Source organism: Bison bison, unplaced genomic scaffold, assembly GCF_000754665.1.
Source record: "Bison bison bison isolate TAMUID 2011002044 unplaced genomic scaffold, Bison_UMD1.0 scf7180017864057, whole genome shotgun sequence".
NCBI lineage: Eukaryota > Metazoa > Chordata > Mammalia > Artiodactyla > Bovidae > Bison > Bison bison.
Genome location: NW_011494629.1, coordinates 3,391,168 through 3,403,178, shown reverse-complemented (window position 1 = coordinate 3,403,178; position 12,011 = coordinate 3,391,168). Strand labels below are relative to the sequence as shown.

The 12,011-nt window shown below is 36.2% G+C and overlaps 1 protein-coding gene across 1 annotated transcript in view; it reads right to left on the bottom strand.

The window, feature by feature from the left end:
* The window catches only part of IARS (isoleucyl-tRNA synthetase), an 80,942-nt gene that overhangs the window by 64,366 nt on the left and 4,565 nt on the right, over nt 1-12,011 (bottom strand). The window contains 5 exon segments of the mRNA XM_010835998.1: nt 1,706-1,823; nt 4,564-4,646; nt 6,908-7,027; nt 7,287-7,443; nt 8,095-8,221. Coding sequence (XP_010834300.1) covers nt 1,706-1,823; nt 4,564-4,646; nt 6,908-7,027; nt 7,287-7,443; nt 8,095-8,213 — 597 coding nt within the window. The 5' untranslated portion in view covers nt 8,214-8,221.

Genomic DNA, 12,011 nt, shown 5'->3' with positions numbered 1-12,011 from the left:
TAGGGGAAAAAGATGCTATTTAGAGACAAACAGAAATGTGAACACTGATGATATCCAGCAGTTGAACAATTACAGAATATTTAACACTAAGAATATTAAAAATGATTGATGATGACTTTTTAAGGTGTGACAATAGTAAGGTACATAATGGATTACTTATCAATAAAATGACATGTCTATTATTTGCTTTTGAAAAAGCATCTGGGAGAAATAACTGTAGTGTGCAGATGGGGCAGGACTGGCTATAGAGACTGTTGGGGATACATGATAGGTACAGGAGAGTTAGCTAATTACTGTCTAGTTTTGTGCATGCTTGAAATTCTTCACGTTAAATGTTTTTAAGAAGGAAGAAAATACAGCAATATAATCAGATCTGACAAAGTTTTAAGCCGTTGGTACTCAACAGTTATTATATTAATCTTTACATTTTTATGTCTTAATATATTTTATTAAAAAAATACAATAACAGGAGTCCCTAAGAACAATCTAATGAGATGTTGAAAGCATTCTCTAAGATGGAAAATGCATCCGAAGTGCAAGTTTTAATAATTTCCAAACCTAGCCATGAAATAAGAATTCTGAACAAATCGAAGTCCTTTAAAAACAAAGAGGGTTAAATAATATCAGAAATAAAACCACCACTTGAATACAAACACATGAGAACAGATACCTCTTATTTCTAAAGACTTACAGTCTTTACTATCTCTCTGGATAAGGTAAAGCAGTACACTGAGTCCCCTGGACTGCAAGGAGATCAAACCAGTCAATCCTAAAGGAAATCAATCCTGAATATTCTTTTGAAGGACTGATGCTGAAGCTCCAATACTTTGGCCACCTGATGCAAAGAGCTGACTCAGCAGAAAAGACCCTGATGCTGGGAAAGATTGAAGGTAGGAGGAGCAGGGGACAACAGAGAACAAGATGGCTGGATGGCATCACTGACTCAATGGACATGAGTTTGAGCAAGCTCTGGGAAATGGTGAAGGACAGGGAAGCCTGGCATGCTGTAGTCCTTGGTGTCGCCAAGAGTTGGACACAACTGAATAAAGTACACTGTGTAAATATAAGACATGTTTAAATTCTTATACCAAAGACAGCAAGTTATTTCATTCATCAAAGAAAAGATCATAACACACCACTAACTGCAAATCAGATTTTCTTCCAAATACTTTTGACAAATAAATGATATTACAAGGTCTTAGACGAGGCATAAAATAATCCTAAGCAATAAGCCTTATGAAACAAGTGACTTGAGAAAAATAGAGCACAGCTGGACTTCTTAAACAAAGAGAGGCATAAAAATATGGTTAAAATAAGCAAAATCTATCAATCAAAATCTATCTATTAAGACCAGCCGAGGGCTTCCCCAGTGGCTCAGTTCATAAAAAACTGCCTGCCAACACAGGAGAAGCAAGAGACATGGGTTTGATCCCTAAGTGGGAAGATCCCCTGGAGAAGGAAATGGAAACCCAGTCCAATATTTTTGCCTGGAAAATTCCATGAACAGAGGAGCCTGGCAGGCCACAGTCCATGAGGTCTCAAAGAGTCAGACAAAACTAAGAGCACACGTGCACACATCACATTAAGATACATCATTTATATTACTCCCCAGGCTTAACGTTCCACACCGGGACTAAGTTACCATGATCATACAACCATTTAACTTCTGATTCCATAACTTAATGTCCAATGCCATCTCACATACCTTGTAATTCTGGTGAGATTCAAAGTTGGAGAGTGGAGTATTGCATGCAGTGGAGAAGGGCATGACTTTCACACCTCTATAAACAAGGCCTTTATCATAGAGTTGTTTGAAGATCCACCTGACAAGTAAAGAGAAAGAATTTTTCAAAAATTACATCACCAAAATCCTGTTTTCCCAAATACAAACATTTATGCCAGTCTAGTTTCCGTTTGCAGGGTATCTGACAGGCAAAGACATAGAAACACAATGTCTCTCAACCAGTGAATAGCTGGTAAATTATAACAGATTAGTATAAAGAGATATTATGTAGACATTAAACCTGGAGAGGGAAACAATAATCCACTACTGTATTCTTGCCTGGTGAATCCCATGGACATAGGAGCCTGGCAGGCTACAATCCATGGGGTCGCAAAGAGTCAGACACCACTTAGCGACTAAATAAAAACAATGTAGACATTAAAAGTGCTAGTATCTGCTGACACAGAAAGATGCTCATGACTTGATGTTGACTGAGAAAAGCAATTGACACCATATTGTACAATGAGGTACCAATTATGTAAAACTGTACATATGTATAAATATGTATACATATTTATATTTTTAGAGATGCTAAAAAAATAGGTTTCCATCAATGTATTAACTTACAGTTGGGATTTTAGGTTTTTTGTTTTTCTTCATACTCTTCTGGTGTACTGTTTAAATTTCACTATAATGGACAGTTTTACAAAGGCTTAAGTAGAAATAATTGGGATTAGGATCAGATATCTCTCCTTTAGTCAGTCAAGAATGTTTATTAAACACTGAAGCATGTTGCTTTATGCTAAATACACCAAGACACTGCAAAACAGTCATCCCAGGTTCTCCTGTGGTAACCAGTCACCTTTTCCAGACGGATACAAGAATGCATTTGGTGGGAATCCTTACTTAATTCTGCCTTTATTTAACTCATTTTTGTAGTTTGAGTCCTAAGTACTTGGAACAATAAATGAATTAAATTCTCTCCCATATGCTAAAATACATTTTTGTGAAAAAACTGTGCACAAATTTTCATGGTAATCAAATTTCCTTGACTTTGGATAAAGTCTGAAAGCCTGGTGTCTTTTAACAAATATCCCAAGTTTAAACTTTAAATGATATACTCTGATTCAAGTACATTCACAGGAGACCAGAGGAACTGTCAGATTTGATATCATTAAGACCCAGATTCAAGCCTAAGAGCCATATAACTCGCTGAGTGATCTCAGAGAAATCACAGTCACTTGCCTTTACCTCCAACAGGGTCTGACCCCAATTCACAGGACTTTCTGAATCATCTGGGAAAAGGGATATGGACGTACTTAATATATACTCAAAAGTACCAACTCAAACCAAATTATCATCATTATCATTTTAAATGTATCACCTACTATTATTTTTATATTCACGCTAGGTTTATGTGCCTTATTTATATGCCAACATGTTCCTCAGGAATAACTAACATTCTAATGCTGAGAGGCTTTGAATGGTCTTCCCCTGACTGAAATATGTTTGAATGTAAATAAAGAAGTACGATGTAAAGCTGCACTGTCTACTGTGGTAGCACTAGCCACACGTGCTCATTTAAATTTACTAAAATTAGAAACTCATTCTCAGTCATACCAACCACATTTAAGTGCTAAATACTTAAATGCTGATCTAGAGCATAAAGAATACCTTCTTTTTCAGATATTTAACAGAAACCCTGCTTTTTTACAATGCACTAGTCATGAGAACTCCAGCTTGTCAGCGAAATAGGAAGAAAGTTCCTGTCCAAAGTTCCTGCCTTGTCAGAGAATTTAATCAACTTCTACCCTTGGATACATGGGTCTGGAGATGCGCTCACAGGGGTACATTAGAGTCAGAGGGTCTGAGAACTGCCCTAGATATCTAGCTCCTCAAAGGACATGTGCCAAGCATGTGCAACAGATCTTGACTAATAGAGATGTAATCAGGGAGACAGGAGACAGTAAGAAGCACAAGCACTTCAGTGTAGGGCCAAAAAAAAAAGAATCCTACAAAAGATCTCTGCAACTCACCTGTAATTATACATAACTTAACAAAAGCAGGACTTCCTCAAGGTCTGAGTTATGTACACAGGGCATTTTGTAGCCATAATAATTGTTTGCCAATTAATGATATGTAATGATTCTCAGACTACTGTAGGAAGCTCAAGTTAAATTACCTATCAAAACTGGCATTGCAACAATTCTTATTTACAGTTAAAGGAAGCAAAATTAATTTTGAATCTGTTAGGAAACAGTGACTGCATATATAATTTCTCTCAGTAAAAAATTCAAGTACACATCAAAAATTCAAGTATCATTAATACCTTCTTAGAATCTAAAATATACTGAATTTAAAAATAAATTTTGGAGTGGAAGGAATGAATAGTACTGTAGAATTTCAGGGAATATAAATACTCTGTATGATAGCAGAATTATGGAAAGTATGTCATCACATTATCTGTCCAAATCCAAAGAATGTACAAGAAGAGGGAACCCTAATGGAAACTCTGGACTTCAGTTGATTATGATCCCTCAATACAGGTTCATGAATTGTAACAAACGTACCACTCTGGCGGGGGATGTTAATAATAGAGGAGGCTCTGTATGTGTGGAGGCACAAAGCATGTGGGAAATCTCTGTATCTTCCTCTTTTTTCATCTTTTTAGAGCATTTTTAGGTTCATAGCAAAATTAAGTCTTTAAAAACAAAGGAAAAAACAAATCAATTCCTAAAGATTTCAGGTAACTATGAAAAAAGCTGATTCATACTAGAGCATCTCTCTACTAACTAATATAATAGAACAGTCATTATAGTTATACCGTCAAATAAACTTACCAAACAGATTCCATGAATTGTGGATACAGAGTTTTGTAGTCATTGTCAAAGTCAATCCATCGGCCAAGTCTGGTAATAGTAGACTTAAGACATGTGAATATTAAAAAAATAGGAATATTAGAGTTTTTAGACAATGACATGTTATTACATAGCAATTTTCATTATATATGATGATTTTGGAAGATCAATAGTTCAAGTAAATCCATATTGTAAACAACTCATAAAAGTCTACCAAAGCTACCAAATGTCCAACATTGCAGATCTAACCGTTGCTGGCATGAATCATCAATGGTTGCTAAAATTAATGAGTCACAGTGTGATAAGAAACAGGGTACTTACTAACTACAAAGGAAAACCCGAAACCTGACAGTGGAGAAACTTCACAGAATCACCTTAGTGAACAACATTAACAATGCCAACGAGACATATCAGCACTGTGTGCCTTCTGGTATGACAGACTAAGAGGGCTTGATGTTACTTCTTAGGCATTTTTGCCAAAAAAGTATAACCCAAACTGAATCATGAGGAAATACCAGACATTGAGGGAATTTCTGTATTCTTTAAAAGTCACAGGGTCAGGAAGACAAAAGACTGAAGGAATGTCCCAGATTGAAAGAGACTGCAGAGATATGACAACTAAATGAAATCTGTATTCCTAGACTGGATCTTGCATCAGAAATAAGAATTAGTGGACACTGGTTAAATCTGAATAGGTGTATAATGTTGTATCAATGTTAATTTCCTGATTTTGATAATTATACCATAGTCATTAAAGGTTAGCTTTTGGGAAGTGGGTGATTGGTACAGAGGCTCTTTATACTATTTTTTGGGGGGGAAAAAAGCCCACATGTATATTATAATCATCAGGACTTTCCCCTATTAGTGACCAGGCAATAAACGTAGATCCAGAAAAGTTAGGTTAGGAGAAAATTAAGGAGCTTTGATTTTTAGGTTGGTGAAATCAAATTTCATTAAACAATAAAAATAAGTTTTGAGCAGAAAGAGCACAATAAATAGTCTTGAGAGAAATAACTTGGCAAGCTAAGTGGAAAGAACACGAGCAAGAGACCAATTATTAGATTGTTATAGAAATGAAGACCATGGTGGCTGAAAGACTAGGCTGTACGAATGAAAAGAAATGTCTAGATAAGAGACTGGAGAAGGCAATGGCAACCCATCCAGTACTCTTGCCTGGAAAATCCCATGGATGGAGGAGTTGGTAGGCCGCAGTCCATGGGGTCACTAAGAGTCGGGCACGACTGAGTGACTTCACTTTCACTTTTCACTTTCACGCAATGGAGAAGGAAATGGCAACCCACTCCAGTATTCTTGCCTGGAGAATCCCAGGGACAGAGGAGCCTAGTGGGCTGCTGTCTATGGGGTCGCACAGAGTCAGACATGACTGAAGTGACTTAGCAGATAAGAGATATTAAGAAAAGTTTGCTTGAATTTGACATTTGAACAGGTCATGATGACTAAAATTTGAAGTCTGGAAGACTGATACCACTGGCAGGAACAGCAAATTTGAAAAAGTGGTAAGATCATGAAGATGGAAAAAAATAAAAGCCAGACATGTTTCTGAATTGTACAGGTATCTGTGAAGTGAAGTGAAGTGAAGTTTCTCAGTCATGTCCGACTCTTTGCGACCCCATGGACTGCAGCCTACCAGGCTCCTCCCTCCATGGGATTCTCCAGGGGGTTGCCATTTCCTTCTCCAGGGGATCTTCCCGACCCAGGGATCAAACCCGGGTCTCCCGCATTCCAGGCAGATGCTTTAACCTCTGAGCCACCAGGGAAGCCCATACAGGTATCTGTACAGTTGTACAACAATCCGAGAGGCAGGGAGGAAAGGGGAAGTTGAAGACCTTTGTTTCTAAGCCCATCAGAATTAAGAGAAGATAAGAGCTCTGCCAGACTTGACAGTTATAATACGTAAATGCATCAGCTGTGGGAGCTCTATGACTAGAAAAGCAGTGGGCAAGATGGGAATCAAGCTAATATAACAACCATGAGTCCAAATGTGAATTATTTTTAACATCTGAATTTTAAAATTGCAACATTCTAGTTAATCTGTTTACTAGGACAGCATGATTCCTGTCATACACTGTGGGTAGGTAGGAGATTAAATTTGGAAGATCAATCAGGAACACAGAAATCAGAAAAGAGAGGGTTCAGCATAACAGTTTAGGTAATGAAGTTGAAGATGGAAGCTAAACAGTCTTTTAAAGAGGACAGTCAACTTTGGGTGCATGTCATAAAAAGCACAAATGATCATAAAGTATTTCAACTCCCCTTTAAAAAACTAGTTTTTTAAAAAAATTCTACTTAAAACAACAAACTATACCTTCCATTCAGTAGAGTATCGCATCACAATTGCTCGGCACTGACTGTTATACTCTGCAATCCCCAATTTGGCTACATCCTCTGGTCCTCTGATTCCCAGGGTCTTATCAATTTCATATTCCTGAAAATTTGCATTAAGATTGTTAACATCCCTGCCCTATGACATAAATGCAATTCAACAAAGCTAGAAAATAAAAGGGATTTAAAAAAATTAGTTCTCAGAAAATCTATAGAGAAAATGAACTGTACATACTATTATAGAAATAAAGTTGAATAATATCTGATTATAGTAAAAATTCATATTTTAACATATTATATATTGAAATATAATGCTTATTTTAAAATATCAGAACATAATATGGCTGATGACTCAAACATACCACAGGTAAACCATGACAATCCCAGCCAAATCTTCTGTCAACGTGAAACCCACTCTGGTGAGCATATCTTGTAACTATATCTTTAATTGTCCCTGCAAGTATATGTCCATAGTGAGGCAGTCCAGTTGCAAAAGGAGGCCCATCATAGAAGGTAAATCTAAGAGGTAAGAAAAATTTGTTGTTACTTTAAAATAGACAGCAAAAACTAAGACAGCATTTTACTATAGACTGCAACTCTAACAGTAGAGTCTTTGGGGAGAAGAAAAGCTGCAAGGCTAGGAAACTCAGACATAACTGATTAGATATCTACTGGAGGCCTTGCATTCAAAAAGGCTAATTATGACCATTTGGAGAGACCTGCATTAGACCATCCATTCTTCATTTATTAGTTCTATGATCTAAAGGAAATTATTCATCCTGGTCGTAAGTTAGATTATCTGTAAAATAAGCCAAAAAACAGCTATTATAAGGTTTTTTGAGCAGAAGAGACACATGATAAAAACAGTAATTAAAGAAAAGACTGGTTTTTAGGTGAATGAAGACTAGAGGTAGGAAGAACCCCAATAGGAAGCTACTACACTCTGCTTGTCTAAATGCTTAAATGAGAATGGTAATAATAAGAAAAGTGGAAAGGAAGAGACTTGACATATAAACTATTTGGAAGACCTCTTTAAGAAACTAAATCTACCTCTAGTAATTAAGAACTCATTCATTCAACATATATCTACTACTGAGATATATAAAGAGGTAGGAAATTCTGAAAAATGATTATTTTTAGACTATACCTTTACCAAAGAAATTCACATACTTTGGCCTATGTTTTGATTGCTTTAAGCATTCCTGGAAACAATTAAAGTCAGACCAAAACTGCAAGATTTTCTCTTCTTCAGCAGGAAAACTGATGTTTTCTGGAACTTGTTGAACCATTTTTGTCACTGCAAGAGAAATCAAATTTTTTATTCTCAAAGGAGAAGTCGAGGAATAACAGAGTACCATACATTAAAATGAACGTTCCTATCACTAGCCATGATACTACATGGTACTTTAAACTTTTTAAAGGTAAAGTTCACATACCATAAAGTTCACCCTTTTAAAGTGTACAATTCACTTTTGCCTTTTTCTTTTTAAAGTATATACACAAGACTGTGCAACCACCACCACTCTCTAATTTCAAAACATTTTCATCACTATTCCCTCTTCAGCCTTCCCAAAAAATGCAAACATTAGCAGTCATTCTCCATCCTCTTCTTCACTAGACTTCTGGTGAATGTTCTGCCTTCTTTCTAGATCTTCCTATTTTGGACATTTCACATAAATGAAATTACGTATATACAGACTACTGGGCCTGGCTTCTTTTACTTAGAATTATGTTTTCGAGGTTCATCCATGTTGTAACACGTACTCGTACTTCATTTTTCATTTACGGCTGAATAATAATTCATTTTACAGATATGACACTTTTTCTTTATTAAATTCCTCAGTTCATGGACATTAGCATTGTTTTCACTTTTGGAGAGGGCAGCTTTTATGTGGACGTAGGTTTTCAGCTCTTAGGTAAATACCTAGAAGTGAAACTGCTGGGTTATGGTAACTGTGTTCAACTTTTTGAGAAACTGCCAAAATGTGTTCCAAAGCTGCTGTGTCATTGTACATTCTCCTAGCAGAGAATAAGATTCCAATTTCTCTACATCCTCACTCCTTATTGTCCATCTTTGGATTATATGAAATCCTAGGTGGTATAAAGTACTATCTCACTGTGCTTTTGATTTCCATTTCCCTAATGATTAGTGATGCCGAGCTTATTGGTCGTTTTATACCTTCTTTGGAGAAATGTCTACTCATCTTTTGCCTACTGTTTAATTGGGCTGTCTTTTTACTGCTAAATTGTAAGACTTCTTTATACATTCTAGATATAAGCCCCTTATCAGTTACAGGATTTGCAAACAAAATTTTCCCATTCCACAGCTTGTTTCTTATTTTCTTCATAGTCTATTTTTTGAAGCACAAACACTTTTAATTTTGGTGAAGTTCAGATTATTTACTGGTTTTGTTACTTGAACTTTCAGTGTCATATCTAAGAAATCACTACCGACAACAAGGTTGTGATGTTTTAGCTCTTATGGTTAGGTCACTGATCCATCTTGAGTTTTTTTGTATGTGGTATGAAGTAAAAACATATGGTACTTTTAAATTTCAAAATTTATATCCAATTCACACTCATTTATTCTTCAGCTACAGTATAACATTTAGTAATCACAGACCACACATTTCTTAAAAGAAAAGAAAACCTTGCCAATTGTATGATACTAAAAACTGAAAAAATAAATCTCAAAGTAGGTAAAATTCTTACCTACAGTCACTTTTGTCGAATCAAACTAATCTGAGGAAAACAGGCAAAACCTTAAAAAATGTTAAAGCTAAAAAGATAAGAATTACATTCAAATAATTCCAAGATTATTTTAATTTTACATTTTATCAATTGTGCTACTTACTCATGAATTTTGTAAAGGACAAACCCTATGCCTCTCTGATTTAGGCCTACTGAGAGGTCTTAGTTAACAACCTCATTCAGAAATACCTGATCAGTCTGGGTTTAACTATCTAGTGGTTTAACTATCTAATGAGCATCCTTGAGTCCATTTCTCCTCAAAGCCTATTCATTCTCACTTTATAATTTTAATAAGGTTGGTGATCAGATTTCCAGGCCAACATCAGATTACAATGGGATAGGAACGCTAATAATGAGAAAACAGAGAAGGTGGAAAACCTTAAGAACTCAAATAACAATCTGAGATAATTGACTCTAGAAGCTCAGAGATTGACATACTTCAACCAATTCTGAAAAATCAAAGCCTAAGCACCATAACTGAACTATGCCATAAAATTTTTTTTTAATTAAAAAAAAAAGCTACGTATATAAAGCAATGGTAGAAATTATGGAATTTCAAAGATATAGTTCTCACTATGTTAACTCATTTTTATTCTATTTTATTTGACAGAGAATGTGAAGAGACAAAGTAAAGGACTGACCACGAAATGGCAAATACACAAACTGATTAAAAATAAAATTAGGGAATCAAATTAAAATTATATGGAAATTCAAGACCAGGGAAAATTTAAATCATGCAGATCCTTGGTCTAAATTACCAACACTAATTCAAGATATGACTGTAAGCTTCCTGGCAGCCAAGACAAGGGATTAAAAACTCAAAAGGATATTGATTTTGTACATAAGTGAAAATCTACAGAAAATGAGATTTATGCCACAGAAGTCTGAGTCACACACGGAAATGAGTGATCTGTTTAATTAATATTTTTAACATTAGAAAAAGTTGTTTTTAAAGTTTGTTACAAGCAGTATTTCTCCTTTTGTCCCTCTTTTATTCATTTTTGAGATGTGAGAGTGCCTTTGAGTTTTATACAGGAAAAAAATAAGGAAGAACATGTGTGCCATTTAATTCTACTATCCATTTTCTGATTAGAGTAAGCCATTTGCATGCATGTGTGCATGCTAAGTCGCCTTAGTCATCCCCAACTCTGTGCGACCCTATGGACTGTAGCCTGCCAGGCTCCTCTGTCCATGGGATTCTCCAGGCAAGAACACTGGAGTGGGTTGCCACTTCCTTCTCCAATGCATGAAAGTAAAAAGTGAAAGTGAGGTTGCTCAGTCGTGTCCGACTGTTCTCGACCCCATGGACTGCAGCCTACCAAGATCCTCCATCCATGGGATTTTCCAGGCAAGAGTACTGGAGTGGGGTGCCATTGCCTTCTCCGAAGAGTGTGCCATTAAATATTATTAAACAAAAGTTGAAAGGCATTTTGGATCTTCAGCTCTTGTTATAACTCACAGACTTTCAAGGATGGAGAGAGGCGTTAAAGTCTGTGCATTTACTGATGTAGTAGGAGTCCTACTGGATTAGTGACAACCTTATTAGAGGCCAGTTTAAACTTAAAGAGGTTATATCTGAAGACTAACAGATCTTCAGATATCAACACATTTATGTCTGTCACTCTTAATGCTCGTCAAGGCTGCTCCTATTATTCCAGCATCTATAAAAGTTGACTGGAGTAGACTCATCAGCCCTTCCTCAGATTAAGGAGTCCAAATCTACATTTTAACAAGATCTGAGGGGATGAGAATGCACATCAAAATTTAAGTCCTTCTCTTAAACTGTTCTGTTATTTTATTTATCTGAACATTTTTCCTTTTTTTTTTTCGAAGAAAATGAGAGTTAAGCTTTCTGTGAAGATGGCTTTAGAGTTATATACAATTTCCAGTGAGCCTCTACATCTCCAGAGATTAAGAACCACTGCATCATTAGGCCAAATACAAAGACCCCATGTAATGGCACTGACTATTCGAGGAACTAAAAAGCCTCTTGATGAAAGTGAAAGTGGAGAGTGAAAAAGTTGGCTTAAAGCTCAACATTCAGAAAACGAAGATCATCATCTGGTCCCATCACTTCATGGGAAATAGATGGGGAAACAGTGGAAACAGTGTCAGACTTTATTTTTCTGGGCTCCAAAATCACTGCAGATGGTGACTTCAGCCATGAAATTAAAAGACGCTTACTCCTTGGAAGGAAAGTTATGACCAACCTAGATAGTATATTCAAAAGCAGAGACATTACTTTGCCAACAAAGGTTCGTCTAGTCAAGGCTATGGTTTTTCCTGTGGTCATGTATGGATGTGAGAGTTGGACTGTGAAGAAGGCTGAGCCCCTA